Source organism: Zootoca vivipara, chromosome 3, assembly GCF_965207765.1.
Source record: "Zootoca vivipara chromosome 3, rZooViv2.hap1.1, whole genome shotgun sequence".
NCBI lineage: Eukaryota > Metazoa > Chordata > Lepidosauria > Squamata > Lacertidae > Zootoca > Zootoca vivipara.
Window position 1 is genome coordinate 15,692,651 of NC_142586.1, and position 24,396 is coordinate 15,717,046.

A 24,396-nucleotide genomic window follows, 5' to 3' on the forward strand; every position below is an offset into this window, starting at 1 on the left:
ATTGTGTCATGAAAAATAATTTGGAATGGTTATAGCCTCATTGGTGGGTAGGCACTGAAAGTACATATTTTTGCGTGCTTCGTGAAACCCTAGAGTGTTATATCAGGTAATCCTGGCCTCAGATCCCATTTAATCATGAAAGTCACCATAGCCTCTGGCATAAATACCCTACATTTAAAGTGTGCAGCTTCTCCTCACCCATGGGCGTACCCAAGGGGGGCAGGGAGGGGCAACTGCTCCCCTAAATCAATAAAAATCAATAAAAAATACATAGCAAACTGAGTTTCTGCCTCCCCCCCCCCAACAAAAATCCTGGTTACGCCCATGTCCCCACCCCGCCAAAGAATCCTATGAACTGTAGTTTGTTAAGGATGCTGAAAATTGTAGATCTGTGTGGGTTAAACTATCTAATCCTGGATCCTAGGATTATTTGGGGGAAGAACTTTAAATGGGTGGTGTGCTTTCAGATCCCTGTCCTTGAGTTCCCCCATCTCTGTTCTATAGCATGAATTTTGAGTTCTGAGTCACGTTTTCTGCAGAAAGGTCCTGTAATTTATCTAACGGAGAAAATGACTCCCTTCCATTGCATATCCTACCATTTCCAGCTTGTGGCCACACGGTGCTTTTAGTTTTGCAGAGAATATGCCAAGTCGTATAAGATTATAGAGTAGCTATGAAATAATAATGAACTTCTTTTATTGGGAACACAGAGTATTTTTGCTTTGTTTCTGCAGAGATAGATCACTTTGAATTGGACACTTTCTGATCTCTCAGCATTCTTCATTGTCAACAGTTTCTTGTTAGAAAACTTGCTTTTCCTAAGAATTTTACTCTCCCATACACAGTTTTAAAGTAACGTGGTGTCTTAGGAGTTATATTAGTGTTAGGGACACAGGTGGTGCTGTGGTCTAAACCAGAGCCTCTTCGGCTTGCCGATCTGAAGGTCAGTGGCTCAAATCCCTGTGACGGGGTGAGCTCCTGTTGCTCTGTCCCAGCTCTTGCCAACCTAGCAGTTCAAAAGCACGCCAGTGCAAGTAGATAAATTGGTACTGCTGCAGCGGGAAGGTAAACAGAATTTCCGTGCACTCTGGTTTCCGTCACGGTTTTCTGTTGTGCCAGAAGTGGTTTAGTCATGCTGGCCACATGACCCTGAAAGCTGTCTGTGGACAAACGCTGGCTCCCTCGGCCTGAATGTGACATGAGCGCCACAGCCCCATAGTCGCTTTTGACTGGATTTAGCCGTCCATGGGTCCTTTACCTTTACCTTAATTCAGCATCCCCAAATAGTGGCACCAATTGATTGGTACCCAACAAGGAAAATGCTGTTTTGTACTGACCAGGATACCTATCAACATGGTCCAATGGAGCCTTGAGGGCCCTGAAGCTGTGATGTACAGAAAGCCAAGGCTCCTCCATTCACTTTGATACTGTCTGCAACAGAAAAAAATGTTCTGGGGAGTCCCCTGCCCCAATTCCATTAAAGTGAATGGGAAAGTCAATTGCTGTGTGTATGTATAGGACTGCATAGGGACCTTAGCACTGGGAATCAAAGAATCATAGAGTTGTAGAGTTTGAAGGGGCCCTAGGGTCATCTAGTCCAACCCCCTGCAATGCAGGAATCTCCGCTCAACCATCCATGACAGATGGCTATCCAACCTCTGCTTAACAACCTCCAAGGAAGGAGAGTCCACAACCTCCTGAGGGAGACTGTTCCACTGTCAAACAGCTCTTCCTGACGTTTAGTCAGAGTTTCCTTTCTTGTAATTTGAAGCCGTTGGTTTGAGTCCTAACCTCCAGAGCAGGAGAAAACATGCTTGCTCCATCTTCCATGTGAAAGCCCTTGAGATATTTGAAGATGGCTATCATATCTCCTCTCAGTCTCCTCTTTTCCAGGCTAAACGTACCCAGCTCCTTCAACCGTTCCTCATAAGGCTTGGCTTCCAGACCCTTGATCATCTTGGTTGCCCTCCTCTGCACATGTTCCATCTTGTCAACATTCTTCTTAAATTGTGGTGTCCAGAATTGGATACAGTACTCCAGATGTGGTCTGACTAAGGCAGAATAGAGTGGTACTATTACTTCCCTTGATCCGGACACTATACATTTGTTGATGCACCCTAAAATAGCATTAGCTTTTTTGGTGCTGCATCACACTGTTGACTCATGTTAAGCTTGTGGTCCACCAAGACCTCTAGATCCTTTTCAGGTGTACTGCTAGTAAGCCAGGTGTCCCTCCCATCTTATACTGGTGTATCTGATTCTTCCTGCCTAAGTGCAGAACCTTACATTTCTCCCTATTGAACAAAATTTAAATTGCAGAGTTGGAAGGGACCATGAGGGTCATCTTGTCCAACCCCTGCAATGCAGGAATCTCTTTTGCCCAACCTGGGGATCGAACCTACAACCCTGAGATTAAGATTCTTGTGCTCTACTGACTGAGCTATGCCAGCTGTGCATGCTGTAATTGTCTCCTGCATTTCAGAATCTGTAAAGCAATCACATTTGACATACCCTATAGCTGTGAAGGGGAACCTATAGCCCTCTAGAATAGTGGTTCCCAATTTGGGGTTTGGGGACCCCTGCGGGTCTGCAGGTCTATGGCGCCATTTCCTTGTCTCCCCTCAACTATTTTTTTGTCATTTATGCATGGTGATACCGCAAATTTTATGGTCTGTTGTGTGTGCGTGTGTTTTAAGCATACTTAAAATCCTTTGCTTATTAGGCGCTACCGCACATTTGGTTCAAAAAATTGCTCCGCAGAGATGACTACCATAGAGTTATCAGAATTTTCAAAAGTTAGGGGGTCTGTGGCTTGACTTTTGAAAAATGGGGGTTTCTCAGTAATTAGCTAATTGGGAAGACTTTCCATTCCATCATCCCTGATCCCTAATCATGCTGGGTGAGGGAGATGGGAGCAGAGCCAGATTTAGAGTGGTTCAGACTGTTCTCACGCACAGGGCATCGAGCTGAGAGGGTGCATGATAGGATTATATGGGTATCCACCCCAAAAGCAACTGTACCAAAGGAATGATTGTGAAAATAAATTTTTTTTTAGCAGGGGCCCACCAAATTATGTCCTTGTTCAGGACACCATGCTACCAAAGTGATGGGAGTTTCGACCTTATTTATAGGTCCCACATTCCTGCCCTGTAAGGCATTTCCCCTTTGGCTCAATAGCAGTGTCCAAATCAGGCTCTCTTTGCATGATAGCACCCTGAATCGTGGTTTGTGCCCATGAAAGAGAGTACAGGGCTGGATTTAGCTTCGATGAGGCCCATAGCTACTGAAGGTAATGGGAAGAAGAAGAAGGGGAGGAGGAGGAGGAGGAGGAGGAGGAGGAGGAGGAGGAGGAGGAGGAGGAGGAGTTTGGACTTGATATCCCGCCTTTCACTCCCTTTAAGGAGTCTCAAATCGGCTAACAATCTCCTTTCCCTTCCTCCCCCACAACAAACACTCTGTGAGGTGAGTGAGGCTGAGAGACTTCAGAGAAGTGTGACTGGCCCAAGGTCACCCAGCAGCTGCATGTGGAGGAGCAGAAATGTGAACCCGGTTCACCAGATCACGAGTCCAGCTGCCAGTGTGATTGGCTTCTGCCCATGGACTGGAAGGGGCACCAGCAGCAACATGTGGAATAGCGGGGAAGCGAACCCAGTTCACCAAATTATGAGTCCACCTCTCTTAACCACACCATGCTGGTTCCCTTTATATGGGGCCCTTTATATGTCCAATTGTCCCTTGTCAACAACATATTGTCGCTGTTTTTTTGTGTTGAATGTATGGTAATTTATGGACCTAATAGGTATCTAAAGCCATTTGCACATAACAAGTAGGAGCCTACACAACAAAACAGTGTTGCTGTATGTAGGGTTTTATTTTATTTGTTTTATATCATATTTTGGAAATGTACATCCAGGTTTTTTTGGGGGGGGGGGCAAGAGAGTGGGACCCTAAGCTATAGCTTGTTTAGCTTATATGTAAAACTGGCACTGCTCGGACCCAGGCTGAAACGAAAGCATCAGCCCCTGTAGGATATAAGCAGTTGGCTTTTCTCCCAGAGTTGTGTGAATCAGCCTCTTTAGTGAGAGTACAGTGTGGGTGGAAAGGCAGGAAGTAACAATGCCTTCTATTTACGAGGTAAAGTGACAGGTAAAATGACAGGTGATATCCCCCCATAGAGATCTGACCTTCACTTCTGCTACCTGCCTCTGCCCACTGCTTCTTAGAGAGGAGGGGAAAATATTTTGAAGGGAATCCTGCAACTGCCAGCTAATTTCCTTACTGGACCCCACTGTTAATTCATTTTTTAAAAAAGTGTGGGCAATGAGTCGTTCCCCCCCATGTTTGATCATACTTTCTTTTCCCCACAAGTCAGTTGGCCCCCTTTTCTAGCGGCCTTTTTGGGGGGGAAGGCATCTCCATAACTAGAATATTAATCTGCCTGTGATTTTCTCTCTCTTCGAGTTATTGTAGCTAGTTTTTCTGTATGAATCATATGTTGACTCGCCTAGCTGACTAACCATCCTGACCACCGTTGACGTCTTAAGTCGAAAGCATAAATCCACTCATTTTGTTCTGCCGGTGCATGATTCATTTAAAAATAAAGGACATTATTAATCTGATATGACTGGTGATTAATGAATGGCTTAAAAGGCAAATGTACCTGGGGAGCAATAGCTATAATAACTACTGAAGCTTTTGTTTTAACATTTGAATGGGGTTTTCCGGAAGATGGTGGGAGCAGATATAAAAAGCTTTAAACTACATTTGTGCCATCTATTTCCATTGCTATCTGCTGCAATAGATTTCAATCATTACAAGTAGTGCAAGTGACAAGATTGATCTTTTCCCGTAGGCTCAAGTTGTATACTTGCGAATGGATCTGCCTAGTATCTATATGCAAATTGTTGGTTTATTTCTGCAAACGGCCACCAGGATTGTGCCGGGCTGCATCTGATCAGGCTTCAGTGCCTTGACATTGGCACAAGAGCAAAATGGAAGTTTTCACACCATCTGTAAACCCAGACCTGTAAGTGCTGATGTGCTGATGGAGCAGTGCCACTCCTTGGGCATAAATGTGACATGCGAGATACTATAGGAAGGTAAAAAGGTATAGGACCCCTGGATGGATAGGTCCAATCAAAGGCAACTATGGGGTTGCAGCACTCATTTCACTTTCAGGCAGAGGGAGGCGGCGTTTCCGGGTCATGACCAGCATGCCTAAACCACTTCTGGTGCAACAGAACACCGTGGACAGAAGCCAGAGTGCATGGAAACACCGTTTACCTTCCCGCCACAGCAGTACCTATTTATCTACTTGCACTGGCGTGCTTTCGAACTGCTAGGTTGGCAGAAGCTGGGACAGAGCAACAGGAGCTCACCCCATTGCAGGGATTCGAACCGGTGACCTTCTGATCAGCACGCCCAAGAGGCTCAGTGGTTTAGACCACAGCACCACCTACATCCTGGCTTAGGAAGAGGAGGCATGGGTAGCACATTACTTGAAGATGGCACCCATAGGGTCAAATGACACATTTTATACTAAATGTGCAGCTAGGTCTATTTTTTTCTTTGCTTAACTCAGGCATAGGCAACCTTCAGCCCTCCTGGTGTTTTGGCCTACAACTCCCATGTTCCTTAGCTAACAGGACCAGTGCTCAGGGATGATGGGAATTGTAGTCCAAAACATCTGGAGGGCCGAAGGTTGACTATGCCTGGCTTAACTACAGGAGTTGGGGAATGTCAGGGGCTGGGCAGAGGAGGAGGAGTGGTGGCGACTGCCTCACCATTCTGACCCTTCCAGGGGGGAGGAAGAGGAAGACAGTATAGATTTACAACAGGGGTTTGAGGGAGGTCACAGCTCAGAGGCAGACGAGGGGGAAAGTTGGGAAATCATGGGAGAGGAGGAGCAGGCAAAGCCAGAGCAGCAGCTGGCTGACATGTTGTCACTAGAAAGCATTCCAGACCCTCCATCTCCCAAAACCTGGCAAGCCTTAAAAGTAGGAGAGCTAAGAGCTCAAAGACAGAGGGCACATAGGAGCACCCATAGAGGAGATGATGATGATGATGATGGTGATGATGATGATGATGAGGATGAGGATGAATGAGGAAGTGGGAGGGGGGGTGGAGATTCACTCAGGGCAACACCATTATCCAAGAGGCTGGGCTCTATAGTTTCTCTCTGTAAAGTTTAGAATAAATAAAGAACCGTAAGAAACTTTTCCTTGTCTTTATACTTTCCTGGGCAACCAGCTGGGATACAGGGGGTCATGATTGTCCCTGGATCTTCAGTCCACGGAGAGGTTCATCCAGCCTTCCCCAAGCATGATCCGGACAAAGATCACCCCTTCCTGCCTTGCGCCCAAGGTTGTGAGGATTGGACAAATGGGTGCTGTTAAGTGTTTTGAGTCCTATAGTTGCCGCAGATGTTGTGCAACTGGACTTTACCCTGCGGAAAGGTGAACTGGGAAGCAAGGAGGGGAGTGTTTTCGTTGAGAAGCGCTGGCTACCTCCTTCCTGCGTGGAAGTTATAAGAGAGACCACACTCTCCGCCATTCCTGCTGCAGCTAAGGTGGTTGTGTGTGGCTCAGATTGCCTGCCACTGTTACATTTTTAAAAGCTGCACAAGGGTGTCAAGGGCCAGGAGTTGGCTTCACCTGCTGCGCAGCAGCCTGAAGGAGCAGAAGGTGAAGTGACCTCACCTGCTGCTGTTCAGCCTTTTTGCTGCTGATGAGAACCAGCTGGCTCCAGCTTTCTTAAGCAGGGTTTCCAGCCTCAGTCAGTTGTAGAGAAGGCCTGTTCTCGTGTTGCCACCCTCTGGACCTATCTAGAAGGAGGCACATGAAGGAGGGCATCAGAAGATGATCTCAGGGTCCAGGTAGGTTCATATGGAAAGAGGTGGTCCTAGAGGTGTATTGCAGTCCCAAGCTGTTTAAATACTATAAATACTGTGCTACAGATTCTGTTTATTGTATTATCGTGGTAGTCTGTCCTGTATTTTCTTCTAAGGATCACCATATCAATGCTGTCTGGAAAACAATCTGTATTGACGTAAACAGGGATGCGGGTGGTGCTGTGATCTAAACCACTGAGCCTCTTGGGCTTGCCGATCCAAAGGTCAGTGTTTTGAATTCGTGCGATGGGGTGAGCTCCCATTGCTCTCTCCTGGCTCCTGCCAACCTAGCAGTTCGAAAGCATATCAGCGCAAGTAGATAAGTAGGTACTGCTGTGGCGGGAAGGTAAATGGTGTTTCCCGTGCGCTCTTTTTTTTCATCACGGTGTCCCGTTGTACCAGAAGTGGTTGAATCATGCTGGCCACATGACCCTGAAAGCTGCCTGTGGACAAACGCCGGTTCCCTCAGCCTTAAAGCGAGACGAGTGCCGCAACCCCTTGGTTGCCTTTGACTGGACTTAACTGTCCAGGGGTCCTTTACCTTAACCTTTTATCTATTATCCCACCTTGAATGCTCTTTCTGGTGTAAACACACAATCTGTGCCATGCCATATCCAGGCGAGCGCCACTATAGGAAACTAGTTTGTGACAAATAAATACTGTGCCTAAACTCTGCATGCTGGTACAGTACAGGGTTTACATTTTTGCTTTGGGTGTGTCTCCATACTGGTGCTACTCAGGGTGCTGAAAACCTGACAGATCTGTAACTCCTGACACTGTCACAAATGTCGCCTTCTCGCCAGAATATTCTGCTCAGAGTGCCAGCCAAAAAGCTATGGAGGCGCAGGTTAATCTGGTGTCCAGGGCGGCTGTCTACCAGCTCCATCTGGTATGCGGCTGAGACCCTACCTGCTTGCGCACTCTCTCGCCCGAGTAGTACATGCCCTGGTGAACTCCTGTCATGTAATTGATCTTGATGAATTAAGTAACTGAATACAGAAGAAATCTCATCTGTTTAGGGCCTTGGTTTTTGAGCAACCGAGGCATTGAACAAACTGGAAACTGCTGGTGCAGTGGCACCAACCATTGGCACCCTCCATACAATCCAAAAGGCATAAACTGTGGTGTGTTTTTGATTAAAAATATACTGGTTTGTTCAGGCATTCCTTGGCTATTTATATTTAGGTTGCTCTGCTCCGTATTTTGTTTTAGTATTCTGATTCTGTCTTTTTGTCGGTGGTGGTTTTTTTCATTTGCTTTACATTCTAGACTTGCGATTTTAAGGTTTTCACTCTGTCTGCGTCAGTCTATAACAGGGATTCGAAAACTTGGGTCTCCAGCTGCTGTTGTACTACAATTCCCATCATCCCTGACCACTGATCCTGCAAGCTGGGGATAATGGGAGTTGTAGTCCAACTGGAGACCCAAATTTGGGAAACTTGGGTGTATAAGTTGATTAAATTAACTAATTTCTTCTCATTGATGAGAAAGAAGGAAACAGTAGATTTATTTCCAATTAATAATTGTGTGGGTGTGTTACTTTGTAGTTTGTTGTACGGACGTTCTCTAAATATGTGCTAAAGTTCTTTACATCCCCTGTGAATAGCATAACCTTGCAAGGAGTTCCTGATGATAGCTTTGGTTGGAGCGCCATGTAATATTTCTGTTGCTTTCTCCGGTTGGGAGCCTGTTAACGCTCAATCTTCGTGGAACTTTCTGGCAACTGTTCTATTCAGCCATTTTATTTTATTTTATTTTGCGGGTGAGATTTTGCTCCGTCAGCGTGAGGGCGAGGATGAAGTTTTACATTAATCTCTCCCCCTACTGTGAACCAAGAATTATATATGAAAGGGTGAAACACGTGACAGGGATTTGACAGCTTTGTGCTGCTTCCCTCTGCTTTTCCTGCTGGCATGACTAAGACGAAAGGCAGTGTCAAAAGAAGCCCGAGAAGAAAGGAACAATGCAGAGGTTTGTCAGGAGTTGCAGCTATTACCAGGGCGCAGCAGGGGATTTGTTTAAACTTACTCCTGAAAAAATAACACGGAAATTGGCCTATTATCGCCCTGCACAGGATTCTGCACATATCTGGCCCATTTCCTCTCTGTTTATGTTGCAAAACGCAGGGTCAACTGGTTGGGTAGTTCCATCCAGTTACAATGCAGGCAGGTTTTTATGGCTGGCTCTCTATGACTAATATAGGGTGGGTAACCTCTCAGATACACAACTTGAAAAGATGGTGCCAGAAACAATACAAAACAATGCAAGGCGGTTTATCTCCGCTGCTATGATCCACATCTCTAAGCAGATGTGCTCAGCTGGGATGTTCTCAGCAGGATGCTCAATTTCGTTTAGAAAGTTGGTGTAAGACAACAGGTCCATGCAATGTCAACAAAGTGGGGCTCTTAAGTTGCAAAACCTAACTCTATTGAAACCAATTCCAAGATTCCTGTTGGTTGGAATGACCTTGGATTGAACTCCTTTGTTTTATTATCAGGTTTGGGGCTGAAGCTAAACACACTGGCCTAATATAAATGAGGATGTCACTAATTGGTAGGGCTGCCATCCGTCCCGATTTTCTTGGACACATCCGGGAAATGGGCAGCATTTTGGCATCTGGGTGGATTTTCATGAAATTGTCAAAATGCCCTGGAAAACCTGGATGTATGGCAAGGGGGGTAAACATACATACATACATACATACATACATACATACATACATACATACACACACACACACTGCTTTAAAAAAATTTTTAGGGGTACTCTCATTTTCCTACTCATGTTGAAATACTGCCCCTCAATGATGCCAAACATGGATTCACAAAATGTTTAAGGGTATGTGTCCACCTGCGTTCCCCCAGAAAAAAAAGCACTGTATATATATAAATTCTCTCCGAAAAAGCTCAACAACTCTGTCCAGATTTTCACTTTGGGGAATATGGCAACCCTATATTTGGCCTCATATCTGTAATGATATTAAAGTTAGGCTTTATCAGATTTTCTTACGGTTTTTTATAACTCCTCAGATTTAGGTTCCATTGTGGTCAGTGTGGCTTACTCTCGAAGTAATTATGTATAGAATTGCAGGCGCAGAGCACTAAGGACTATGCTGTGATATTGCTTCACCTATTTGTGGCTTTCCCCAAAGAATTATGGAAATTGTAATTTAAGGGTGCTGAGAGTTTGTTAGAAGACCCCTGTCCCTCTCACAGAGCTACAATTTCCAGAGTAGTTTAACAGTCGGTCCCTCTTCCCTAGGAACTCTAGGAATTGTAACTCTGGGAGGAGAATAATAACTCTCAGCACCCTTAACAAACTACAGCTCCCAGAATTCTTTGGGCAGAAGCCATGACTGAAGTGGTGTCACAGTACTTTCTCTTCACTCGTAGCCAAGTAAGATTGTCTTCCATGAACACGGTCTTAACAGTGAGTCCGTAAATGACTGTGGAGTCCAATTCTGGATCCTCACGTCCTTCCACAGTGGGGACGTTGGTTTCTGGGTGGGAGTTGATCACAGTGAGGGTTTGCCAAGCGTGCCTTCCACTTAGGACATTTCTCCCTTTTGTCCTGAGTTCAAGCGTCTTCACAGCCCATGGCACCTTTGGTAAAGGCTGTTCTCCAAGTTGAGCACTCGCAGGCCAGTGTTTCACAATTGTTGGCATTTATACTACATTTTTTTAAAATAGATTTGCCTTGAGAGAGTCTTTAAATCTCTTTTGTTGACCACCAGCGTTACGCTTTCCATTTTTAAGTTCGGAATAGCTTTGGGAGACGATAACCAGGCATCCTAACAACATGACCAGTCCAGCAAAGTTGATGTTGAAGAATCATTGCTTTGACACTGGTGATCTTTGCTTCTTCCAGTACACTGGCATTTGTTCGCCTGTCTTCCCAAGTGATGCATGGCATGAAAGTGGCCCAATGGTATTTTGGTAATATCTGTTCTTTTTACACTATGACTGGCAAAATACAGTGGAAGCAAATAGTCCCCTAGATGGGCAGCAAAACTGCTGATCCCACAACAAATTCTCAAAGAGCAGCTGCGCCCCAATGATTATGTTCTCTATCCCAGTGATTGTGTATGTGTGGCTGTGTTCTCCTAATGTATAATGCTGGGTATTATCTGGGAGAGAGACATGTTTAGCAAACCATTATTACAGTATATCATAGTTGTTGTTTTTCTTTAAAAAAAATGAAAATGTATGGTTATCAGGAACAGGGTTAGTTAGTGAGTACACGTCCTGAAACTGAATGTATCCATTGCAGTAATAAAGAACAGCAAAGCCTTGGAAGGTGTTAGGATCCGTTTTGTGGCAAACTAGATACCGTAATCCAAGAATTACAGTTTTCTTTACTCTTCTTAATTAGATCTACAGCCAGAAGCCCTTGATTTACACTTGATAGCTGTTCAGAAATGTTGTGCGTAGTTTGGATTGTAATTAACAATGTAGTTTTGCTAATCAAAGAAGTAGCTTTTGGGAAGAAGATGAAGGCTGAAGGGGTATAATTAGGATAAAGGGTTATTACAGAATTCTCTGCATCAAGTAGAACAAGGCAGATAATAGCTCAGTTTTACTGAACCAACAAATACAAGGGAATGAGTCCAGAAGATTACAGCTCCCTCCCCATTTTAAGGATTTTTAAGGAAGGCTTGTATATGAAATACTACTGTAAATTTCAAGAGATTCTTGGCTTATATACATACATAAAAGTCTACTTGAACATGCCAGACCATTTGGAATGGGTCAAGCTGGAGGAAGTAGCTGCCTCATTAATATGATTGTTTTGATGGAGGAGTGAGTCAACCCATATGATGATGATAATAATGATAATGATAATAATAATAATAGTTATAATAATAATAATTTTATTATTTATACCCCGCCCATCTGGCTGGGTTTCCCCAGCCACTCTGGGCGGCTTCCAACAGAAAAATGAAATAAAATAATCTATTAAACATTAAAAGCCTCCGTAAACCTTCAGATGTCTTCTAAAAATCTGGTAGCTGTTTTTCTCTTTGACATCTGGTGGGAGGGCGTTCCACAGGGCGGGCGCCACTACTGAGAAGGCCCTCTGCCTGGTTCCCTATAACTTGGCTTCTCGCAACGAGGGAACCGCCAGAAGGCCCTCGGTACTGGAACTCAGTGTCCGGGCAGAACGATGGGGGTGGAGACGCTCCTTCAGGTATACTGGACCGAGGCCATTTAGGGCTTTAAAGGTCAGCACCAACACTTTGAACTGTGCTCGGAAACGTACTGGGAGCCAATGTAGATCTTTCAAGACCGGTGTTATGTGGTCTCGACGGCCGCTCCCAGTCACCAGTCCAGCTGCCTCATTCTGGATTAATTGTAGTTTCCGGGTCACCTTCAAAGGTAGCCCCACGTAGAGCGCATTGCAGTAGTCCAAGCGGGAGATAACCAGAGCATGCACCACTCTGGCGAGACAGTCTGCAGGGAGGTAGAGTCTCAGCCTGCGTACCAGATGGAGCTGATAAACAACTGCCCTGGACACAGAATTGACCTGCGCCTCCATGGACAGCTGTGAGTCCAGAATGACTCCCAGGCTGTGCACCTGGTCCTTCAGGGGCACAGTTACCCCATTTAGGACCAGGGAGTCCTCCACACCTGCCCGCCTCCTGTCTCCCAGTACTTCTGTCTTGTCAGGATTCAACCTCAATCTGTTAGACGCCTGTTAAAGGCACTTTGGTATTATATATTATAACTAAACGTTTGCAACTGTTCAAGGCAAACTATGTATGTAGTCAGAATCAGATAGCAGCACAACGGTATCTCTGACCACCGTGCACAACAACTGACCGCAAAAGTGACAGGAAAGTGTTGGTGCCAGGATCTCGCCCACTGTGCTGATTTTCCTCAGCATGACACAGATTTCCTTTTCCAAGGAGTGGGAGGCATTTGTATGCCTGCCCATCACCACATGTGGAGATAAAAACAACCGTGGGATTGATTCCAAAGGTAGCTTGGAGAAAAGGTATTCCAATTCCGTTCAGTTGTACTGAACTCCAAAACAATGCCGATGACTTAATGTGAACCATCTTGGGCAGCCCTTGGGATGGAGAACTGATCATCTTTTTTGCTTTCGCATTTTCCTTTTGCAGGCATAATGGGGAAACAGAATAGCAAACTGGCTCCTGAAGTAATGGAGGATCTGGTGAAAAGCACAGAGTTTAATGAGCATGAACTCAAACAGTGGTACAAAGGGTTTCTAAAGGATTGCCCTAGTGGGAGACTGAACCTTGAGGAGTTCCAGCAGCTTTATGTAAAGGTAAGTTGGTTTCTTCTTTCTTCCTTTCTTTCTGCGTGGATACTCTCAAAGTGACACTGCAAGGTGTGACTGAATACCTTGCCGATCAGAAGGTCAGCGGTTCGAATCCCTGCGACGGGGTGAGCTCCCGTTGCTCCGTCTCAGCTCCTGCCAACCTAGCAGTTTGAAAGCACGCCAGTGCCAGTGGCGGAGCTTCATGCTCCGGCACCGGGGCGCGGAGAGCAGGCGGGGCGGGGCTGGTGCGCATTCTGGGGTGGGGCACGTCGCCTGCAGGGGCGGGGCACCCAGCGCGGGCAGGAGGGCAGCCACAATGGCTCCCCCCGCACTCCTCTTCCTCTGCCACTGGCCAGTGCAAGTAGATAAATAGGTACTGCTGTTGTGGGAAGGTAAATGGCGTTTCTGTGCGCTCTGGTTTCCGTCACGGTGTTCCGTTGTGCCAGAAGCAGTTTAGTCATGCTGGCCACATGACCTGGAAAGTTGTCTGTGGACAAACGCTGGCTCCCTTGGCCTGAAAGCGAGATGAGCACTGCACCCCATTGCCGCCTTTGACTGGACTTAACCACCCAGGGGTCCTTCATTTTTATTTATTTATTTATCTATCTATTTTAAAGTAACCATTTTCCATCCCCGGAAGGAGTGTGGCAAGCGTTCATACACTGCAGCTGACACACTAACGTGTTTGGAAACACACAGTTTGGAAAGCTCTGCCCTCGCAACATTTGGCTTTCCGGAAGGGAATTGTCTTCCTGTGGTTCTACTGCCTGTTGCCCTCTTGTTCCTAAGAGTTAACACGGTGAACTCTTCAGCCAATGTGCCCAGCTGACATTAGCACTTCTTCAATAGCACCTTGGACATCATTCGTGATGAGTGACAAAAGTTGGCGTCTGCACGCGCCGTGCCGTTTTGTGACCTTTGTGTGTTGGATTTCAAATTCTTTAGCAGCTGTGCCACTCGAGTGCCCAACAACTTGTGTTGTGCCCTTTTTTACATGGTGACAGTACACACACAACACACCTTCCCCCATTTTGGGAATGCTTTGTTGCCTCCCTACCCCTCAAGTTTGTTCACTCTCCTGCCATTATTGAAATGCACATCTCCACTTATTTTATTTTTTAAAATGGGAAGCGCAAACCTATCAATTCTCTACATCGAGGCTATCTCCTGTTAAGTCTTGTTTGAGCTATGATATCCTGCCGTCGTATTGAGGCTCACGAGCATATGGCGCTAGGTGGAAAATCCAGGTTTTATAATGATCTATTTCACTGTTTCCCAAACTTGGGTCTCCAGCTGTTTTTGGACTCCAATTCCCACCATCCCTGACTGCTGGTCGTGCTAGCTAGGGATGATGGCAGTTGAAGTCCCAAAACAGCTGGTGACCCAAGTGTGGGAAGCACTGAAATAGAGAACCCTTAAACCTGTTTTGGAGGCCTCAATTTCCCATAAGCCCCAACCAGCATGACCAAGTCATGGTAGCAAACTCCGCAGAGTTAGTCTGTTGCATCAGATACAAAGAGCTTTGTGGCATCTTAAAGACAAAGCGACTTGTTGAAGAATGAGCTGCTGATGTGCCTCGGTCCAGTATACCTGAAGGAGCGTCTCCACCCCCATCATTCTGCCCGGACACTGAGGTCCGGTACCGAGGGCCTTCTGGCGGTTCCCTCGTTGCAAGAAGCCAAGTTGCAGGGAACCAGGCAGAGGGCCTTCTTGGTGGTGGCGCCCGTCCTGTGGAACACCCTCCCATCAGATGTCAAAGAAAAAAACAGCTACCAGATTTTTAGAAGACATCTGAAGGCAGCCCTGTTTAGGGAGGCTTTTAATGTTTAATATATTATTTTATTTTATTTTTCTGTTGTAAGCCGCCCAGAGTGGCTGGGGAATCCCAGCCAGATGGGCAGGGTATAAATAATATATTATTATTATTATTATTATTATTATTATTATTATTATTATTATTATTTGGGCTCTAACTGGCAAAATCTTATGTGGTAATAAAATGGGTTCATCTTCTTTATTATTTACATATACATTTACATATACATATTATTTACATTTATTTATTTATAACATAAGAATAATAACAAATGTGGCATAAAATAAAAGCAGATACTGTTTAGTTCTGTCCGTCTTTAGGTTGCCAGCAGACTCTTTGTAGCTTTGCCGCAACAGATTTAACACTGACCATCACGGAAGACCGATAAGACTATTTGGTTACACTTAATTCCAACCAAAGATCATGGTTGGAGTTGGGACATTTGACTGCAGTGTGGAAGAAAACCTGAGCAAATGCTAGGAGCAAAGTTGAAGTTAGACTAGAGTTTTGCAGTGAAGTGCGTTATGACAGGGCAATCAAGGATAGCTTGGCTGAAATAAGGTTCCCCTAGGAGACTCTAAATAAGATTAGCCTCAGAAAGCTACTGTACTCCTGAGAGGGTGGTAATATTGCAGCTTATGGAGAACCATGTTCCTGAATTTTTTGGTAGGCCCCTGAAGACCACAGAGAAGAGACCAAGCTTAGCTGCCAATCTAACCATTTCCCCCTGACTGCTTTGAGAGCTGGAAATGAGAGCTACGCTAAACGCTTGGTTCTGTATCATGGATTAGAGATATAGTTGGGACTGTTTTTCTGAGGTTCATGATAACGTTTGATAGACTGTCAGCAATTAAAGCTTGCAAACGTCTCAGGGGGAGGTTGATCTGAACGTATCTTTAGACACTTGCTTAAACATTTCATAAACTCTATTTAATGTTAACAACTTCTCCTGGGGGTATGTAGGATCTGACCTTTCTACACATGTGTCTTATCACTTGTTGTGTCTTCTCTTCAAATATCCCTGAAGCTGCACTCCATAGAGCTCCCTTTATGAATCTTTATGCCATCCTTTTAAACAGTTTGCTGAAGGCCACTCAGTGTCCTCTTGGGCTTGTTTTTCACATTGTTTGATAGCAATCCATGTCCTTGCCTTTTCCTGGCCTGCCTTTTTTGAATGGCATAGACTAAACCAGACCAACAAGCATTTTGTCTGTCTTCAAAATATTTCCGTGATGCAAGTAGGTAGGTGTTTCATAATTCCAATAACTTGTCCCCCTCCTCAAATGCCACGTTGGATGTGTGGGATGTGCAAAATCCCTTGTAAGCTTTTTAAAAATATACTTATCTATCCACTGGCTGATTGACAGTGTTTCAAACGAATAGTTTTTAAAATGAATCAATAAACAAACAAACAAATGACACATTAAATTTATGACCTTTGTGCAAGTTGCCCTTTCAGTAGGTAATAGGAACTCAGAAGAGGACTGGAGTTCCAGACCAAGAATAGACCTATGTCCCTCCCAGATGTGTCCATTATTCCTGATGATGGGTGGATCTACAGCTATAAATAAGTCAGAAATTAAATTGTTATAACAAAAGAAAAACCCGCTAGGGAAAACAGCTTATAAATTTCCTTTTGCTCTCTGGTGCCACCTGGTGTTGCATGTTTATAACACATTCACAACACTGTTTCATCTTGACTAATGTAGCTGAGTCCCACAAATAGGTACCTCTGCAGTGTGAAAGTAAATGGCGTTTCTGTGCGCTCTAGTTTCCATCATGGCGTTTCGTTGCGCCAAAAGCGGTTTAGTCACGCTGGCCACATGACTTGGAAAGCTGTCTGTGGACAAACGCCAGCTCCCTCGGCTTAAAAGAGAGATGAGCACCACAACCCCCTAGTCACCTTTGACTGGCCTTAACTGTCCAAGGGTCCTTTACCTTTACCTCTGCCCATATACTGTTGCAATTGTGTACATGGTATGCATGAGAACGATGTACTTACTCATCCAATATGAAGCTGGAGAGATGAAGGGGTTGGGAGCATTGAAAGCCTGCTCCCCATAATACGTGCTTTCATAATAAAAATTATGCCAGTTTTGTTAAGGGATAAGTTAAACTGACAACACCCACAATCACCCTGTGAGCTTCATAGCAAATGGGGATTTTAATCTGGGTTTCCTTTGGCCCCAATCCGACAACTAAAAGACAGCACATGTGAAAAAACAAAAAACAAAAAACCAAGCAATCCTTCAAAACTAAAGTCAGGGTGAAGATTGTGCTTTCCTGTTCAACTCAACACAACTTAAATGTGCCTCACACTGGTTCGGTTACACCCAAAGGGAACACAAAGTTAATCAAGCCGTGAGCCTTTTCACTGGGAGTTTGCTACTGAATCTCTGAGAGTGCTGTTATGTAGCAAAAAAAGGTAATTTGAGTTCTTACAACCCAGCATTTTCTCATAAAGGATGCATTGTTGGCAATGCAACATTTTGTATTGCCTTTACTCAGCTTCCTGTAACGCTTCTGTTGTCACTATGAATACACCTCCTCCACACTTGCACTATGAAAAGAGGGTGTTGCGCCAAACACTCCCTTGCATAGTAGGCAACAACCGTTGCTTGTGACCTCGCGACTCTTACGGGAGCCAGGAATGTGTTGTGCCTCCTGCCACGCTTGCTAAAATGATTCATATCTAGGCCCAAATCTTCCCACGGGGCAAGAACTGCGGGCAGGCCCTCCAACATCTCATATCTTCATTTCCTAACAGTTCAGATTTTTTGTATGGGTTAGAGGTGTTCGCAAAGGGGGGCAGAATATTCGCAGACAGTGATACTTCCTCCCGTGTCAGGATTATTACATCTGGGTGGGTTTCCCCAGCCACACTGGGCAGCTCCCAACAGAATATAAAAAACACGATGAAACATCAAACATTAAAAACTTCCCTAAACAGGGTTGCCTTCAGTTGTCTTCTACAAATATGGTAACTGTTTTTCTCTTTGACATCTGATGGGAGGGTGTTCCACAGGGAGGCTGCCACTACTTAGAAGGCTCTCTGCCTAGTTCCCTGTAACTTCACTTCTCACAGCGAGGGAACCACCAGAACGGCCCTCGGCACTGGACCTCAGTGTCCGGGCAGAACGATGGGGGTGGAGATGCTCCTTCAGGTATACTCGGTCGAGGCCATTTAGGGCTTTAAAGGTCAGCACCAACACTTTGAATTGTGCTCAGAAACGTGCTGAGCCTCTTGGGCTTGCCGATCAGAAGGTCAGCAGTTTGAATCCCCATGATGGGGTGAACTCCCATTGCTCCTCACGTACCATAATGAATGGGTCAGAATTTTGCAGAGTTCGCCAAACATTCGCAGTCACCGGCTGTTTTCACTAGTCAGTTTCACACATTACAATGGAGCTGTCTTTTTTCATTCTTCTGGAGTCGTCCCATCCACCCGACAGTGTCTGGTTCAGATTCAGTGTGCCACTGAATGCCAGTTGATGGGAGCAATATTAAGAGAGGACTGTGGCCTCAGTCTCCTACATGACTTGTGGGATTCCCAGAGATGCTAGGTTTGCCCCAGGCTTTAAAGGTTTCACAACGTTGACCTAGAGTGTGCTTCAATAAAGAGGCTGTGTAGCATTCAGCAGCATAGGAGAACCACTTCCTACATTGCGCCAGTACATCCGAATCAGTGCCTTTTTTCTAGAAAAAGAGGTGCCAGAACTCACCATCAACACCTCCCTTGTTCTCTTACAATGGCAATGGCACCGACCTGAGAAGGTGCCGGAACTCAGTTCCAGAGAGTTCCAGCTGAAAAAAAACCTGGTCAGAACTTCCTGCCTCAGTTAATGTGGGAGGCATTCCTGAGCCATTTTCTCCCCACACAAACACAAGACTGGTTCCTCGAAGGACCTCCTTGGGGTGGCCCTGGGTTTTTCTAAGAGTTACTTGACCGGCATGTGGAGGCATGTCATGGTGGCTTCTCCCGCACTTGAGGCAACTTTGGAAGAAGCGCTTTTCTAATGTTTTCTATCCATGGCATGCATATCCCACTGTCATTAGCCCAGGCAGATCAACAATGAGCAATTATGCACCGTCACGACCGATTTCTGCCACGCTGTATGCAGTGGTTTTGGTGTGGCATCAAACTGTAGCCAAACACCTTGTGAGTCATCAGTCTAGATACCTTGTGTAATTGCGAAAGGCAGCCGTTGAGATTCAGGTCATGTTTCTGCTAATCCTAGATTGAACATTTCCAGCACCTTGGGACATCAGCCTTATTTTTTTCCTTCCAACCTGAAGGAAAGCAAATTTCTCCCTTTGTGTTCCATTAGGGTTTGCACGAATTGCCGTCTTTTTGCCAACAGAACCGCAGAGCTCTTCCAACGAACTTGCTGTGCAAATTTGCTCTCTTAATTATATATTTCAAGCGTGACAAAACAACAGTGAGGGAAACATTCGTGCTGGAAAATTAAGTTGCTCAAGCTACAAGTGAGAGAACAAAGGGAGTGAATGTGCTGTTTTTCTGGTTAGTGCTAGTGAATTAGGTTGGGTTGTTTCATATGTTTTTATAGAATCCTTCCTGCTTAGGGGGTTTCTAGCTATTTCCATGGCAGACGCAGGTCTATTTATGAAAAGTACAGAATATTATTCAGCCTATCTTCTAAAAATATTTATTTAAAAGCCCAAATAGCTATATGGAGGTGTTAACACTAAGGGTCTAACTTGAGCGTATTGCTGAACTGTTACATCAGTGAAAGAAACAGAGTCCATTATTCCTAATGCTTTTATTCCTGTAAGACAACATATTGAACCTCATAATAACAGTTCCTTATGTGCGGATCCGTTCACATACCCTAAATGTAGCTTGGCATGATCACCATCTTCTGTGGTCAGGATAAGGATAATTGTTTATCCTCCTGGCCAGACTTAAGTTTGTCAGAATGGAGCAAGTTGGTTTTCTGAACCTCTGGTAAGTTGCCTTTGACTGGACTTAACTGTCCAGGGGTCCTTTACCTTTTTACCTTTATTATTTGATCCCCTCATGTTCAGAATGTGGCAGCTAGACTGGTAACTGGGAGTAGCCGCCAAGACCATATAACAAGACTGGTCCTGAAATACCTACATTGGCTCCCAGTACGTTTCTGAGCACAATTCAAAGTGTTGGTGCTGACCTTTAAAGCCCCAAACGGCCTCGGCCCAGTCTACCTGAAGGAGCGTCCCTACTCCCATCATTCAGCCAGGACACAGGTCCAGCTCTGAGGGCCTTCTGGCGGTTCCCTCACTGTGAGAAGTGAAGTTACAGGAAACCAGGCAGAGGGCCTTCTCAGTAGTGGCACCAGCCCTGTGGAATACCCTCCCATCAAGGAAATAAGCTATCTGACTATTTACAATTCGTAAGTAGAAAAAATCCTATCTAAACTGCATCCAAGATGGCGGACGGAGCTCCATTCGTAAGTAGAAACATTCGTAAGTAGAGTTACACGCATACACATCTAGGGCTGGGCAATATCTGCTAAACATATTATATCACTTACTAATTTATCAGTCTTATAAATCTCTTATAATTATCTCAAAATACAATTCTATTCTAATTAAATCTTAAAACTCAATACAGTAACAACACTTAACTAAATCTTAATATATAATAATAACTCAACTAAAACTCTTCTACAACCTCTTTATACTTCCAAATCTTTTAAAAAATCTTAGAATTTTGAAGTGTCAGGCATAGCTCTAGTGGCGTTAGCCCAAATGTAGCAGAGTTTTCCTGCACAGCGCAGAAGCTAGTTGAAGTGGAAATGACTAGTCGGCTAGACGCAGAATAACTATTTACAGGATTTATTAAAAGAAAATAAAACCAGCAGAGTTTCTGCATACAAAGCAAAGCAAAATAAATCCTTACTCTCTCTCCAACCATACGCAGCACTCCTACTCCTAACACCCACAAGAAACAACTGTGCGAGCATTCCTAGATAACAGAGTTCAGTGCTGGTTATTAACCAATGAGAGAGTTGTTGCCAGGCCAGGCAGACCTTGGCTTTCTGCCAAGAGTAAATTGACACTTCCTTGAGTTAATTGTGTGAAGCAAGAATCTGTAAGTTTCCCATGAGAACCAATGATCAGAAACCGAACAATAAAGACTACTAATCTTATCATGATTTTAACTTTAAACCAGTTTCAGGCAATGTATCGCTACATCGCCCAGGCCTATACACACCCACACACGTGATCCAGGAAGACCATTCATTTCCCAGTGTACTAGGAGAGCTGTGTGCAGACAGGGCCCTTGTGGAGGTAATGGGCAGGGCCAAGAGTTGCCAGTCCTGCTCCCCATGTTCATTGAATCCCTGAAAAGGACTCCTTATTCCTCCGAAGCTACGGTACTGAGAGCAGTTTGCCGAGCGGCTCATTCCTGGAGCCAGGAGGACTATTCCCCATTCCGTTCCTGCTGCCACTACTGTGCCGGAGTGTGCTTCAACATAGTCAAGCAATTTAGCTGCTTTTGGCAGAGGCCTTCCCGCATCTTACATTGCGTTATTTGTCAGCCACTCTCCCCCAGGCTGTGCACAGGGCCCCATTTCTACTTCTGCTGAAAAGAACCTGCATGCGGGAGGACTGGGGAAGAGCAGTGCTGCCTGATCTTGCAATGTGACGCACATTGGAGGGCCAGTAGTTTGAAGAAATTTGCCTGGCCTGAATTGGAACATTGGGGCAGCATGGGAGGTTCTTCTTGAATCTCTGTGTGAGCAGATGTGGTTATGGGTGGCATCAGAGCCCAGCTATCCTGCCCCTCGCAGCTAAGTTGCGCAGAAGTGATGCTTGACTGATCCAATTTATCTGAGATTTGATTATCCCACCTTGCTTGGTGGCCCATAGAATTCTGCAGTAAAGGGTTCTCTTCTAGCAGCTGCTTAAATGACTTGTAGGACAGTAGCACTCTTAGGGAACAAACCACAATCTCTGCTTTAGTCCAAATCGAGGATTTCCGTTTGTTTCCTTATCAATAAACATTGGTATATAACCAAGGTTTGTTCCTGACTTACTGATGGCTTGGATGTGGCCCTAAGCCGGGGTCATGATTTCTTCCAATCCAAACCATGACTTCCCGTGATGTAGAAACAGGGCCAGCTTGTTCATGAGTTTGAGCCTTGGATTGCTTGACCAACCTTGTCTTTGTGTCTGTGTTTTTTATTTCATTTCACCAGTTGTTTGGGTCTCTTGGATGGTACAAGTTGTGGCTGGGCTTGGTAGCCAAGTGTTTGTTTATGGTTGCCGGTTGTGAAGTCCATGCTAGCGCAACAATCTGATTTATTTATATACAGAGGGAGACTTTTATTCCTGCATGCTACTTGAGAGTAGCATACAGCAATTTAAAATCAAAATGTCATAAAATACAGCAAATTCGTGACATGCATTATTGTATACGTTTATCAGCACTGGTGTTGTCTGGTAAAGTTACGTAACTCCAGTTTACATAGGGTGAATTTCTTTTCTTCTCTCTTTATTTATTTTATTGATTTTCCAAATTATTACAAATCAGTCCAAATCATTTTAATTTAATACAATTTCTTTTTTTAAAAAAAAAATCAGGTTCCCCGCTCCTGTTACAAACATATGTCCATTTCTTCCTCATGTTGCCACTTCATTTTTCTTAAATCTCCTCTTAATCCTTAATTTCTTTTCTTCTTTTACTGTACTGGGAGATTCATTTGACAGCTTCTGACAGTTCCCCCTCCCCATCTGCTTTCAAACTTTTCAAGCACTTGTTCCTCGCTCTGCCACATATCTTGTATATAAGTTCATATATCAAACAATGTTTACATTGCTGTTTTCTGGTGCAGCCACAAATTGAGCGAGAGCTTGGGATTTGGCCAGCAGAGTGCTTATTTTAATTTTCCCACTGAGAACTATAATTACAAAATGAAGGAGGAAGAAGCAGTTTTTCAATAAGATGTCTAGTTGTAACTTAAAGGCTAAATTCCTTTGTAGCATGAGTTTTCATGTGCTAGAGCCCTGTTCCTAAGCTGGATCACTGAAACTTTCTGCCTGTGGGGTTTAGCAAAGCTACACTGGAGCTTATCAGAAACAAATTCTTTTTGTACTTGATCTCCTTTATTTAAGACCCCCAGAATAGTAATTTGCTTCCTTCTTCAGTAGCCTGCATGACAAATTATATGCTACAATCACGCTATCAGAAGCAGACACAATTTTGCTCTTGTGCCTGGTGAGAAATGCAAAATTTGGCAGATAAAAAAACTTATTTACATGGATTGTCAGAGTTTCTTGATACTTCCATAATCCCAGAAAACACTGAGTAAAGGTCAGTTCAAAATTTAAGAGTAAATTGGAATAATCTACTAAATTCCAGTTATAAAGCACTGCCAAAATTCCCTCTGCACCCTTCTTCTTTAATTCAGAGTGCGGTCCTATGCAAACTGGGAGTGTGCCTCGCATAGGTTTTGGCTTTTAAAATACATTTGTTTAACAAAGGCAGCCGATATGCAAGCTTTGGCTTTTAATTAGAAATGCAAACAATCTTGCAAAGAAGTTTTGTGAAGTCTGAATTAGGAATCCCATCGAAGAAAAAGAGGGAGGTAACTTTCTCCTTGCTTGATTCCTTGCTCCCTTTTATTTCTTCATTTTTTGTGTTTTGAAATGATAGAACTAACTGATTGACTGCAAAAAGGCTGGAGATAAAAGAGAGGATCCAGCCTCTCTTCCCTAACATAGGTGCCAAGTTCCGGATTGAAAAATCTGGGATCAGCAGTGCCGCGGCACCGGAAGTCGCTTCTACGCATTTCCGGACATGCATAGAATGATGCTGTGCCTATTTCTAAAATGTCTGCAACGCCAGAAGTCGCTTTTACGCATGTCCGGAAGTGTGTAGAAGCGACTTCCGGTGCCGGCGCGGCACCAGAAGAACATGGCCGCTGGCAGGAGCTCCGTAATCCGGGGGAATACGGGGTATTTTGCCATTCGGGACACCTGCGGGAAGCGGTAAGAAAATACGGGGGTTTCCCGGGGAAAACAGGGTACTTGGCAGCTATGTTCCCTAACCTCATTAAAAAGAAAAAAGAAAAAGCTGCATTCCCATCTTGCTACAGTTAAATAATGGAACAAGACTGATTAGTCTTGCATTTCTGTGCCTTTTGAATGGAGCTAATAGCTATCACAAGCAATAGTAAAATTTCCCAAGACTAGTTGTTATTGTTGTTGTTTATTAGATTCAAATACCGCCCAAAGATCACAGGTTGACAACTTATCCCCCCATCCACTCCTCAGAGCACGGAGGACTTTTCACCAGAATGACCCTGGCAGGAAGAATGTCAAAACCTGTCAGTCATGTGGACCTGTAAGCTCCCTAGAAATCACCTTTAACAGGTTTTGAATTGGAATGCAAACTTTTCTAAGC

General features: G+C 44.5%; 1 protein-coding gene across 1 annotated transcript in view; it reads left to right on the forward strand.

Annotated features, from left to right (window-relative positions):
- VSNL1 (visinin like 1) overlaps positions 1–24,396 on the forward strand; it is a 94,392-nt gene that overhangs the window by 34,614 nt on the left and 35,382 nt on the right. The window contains exon 2 of the mRNA XM_035110040.3: positions 13,011–13,177. Coding sequence (XP_034965931.1) covers positions 13,016–13,177 — 162 coding nt within the window. The 5' untranslated portion in view covers positions 13,011–13,015. The remainder of the gene's footprint in view (positions 1–13,010; positions 13,178–24,396) is intronic.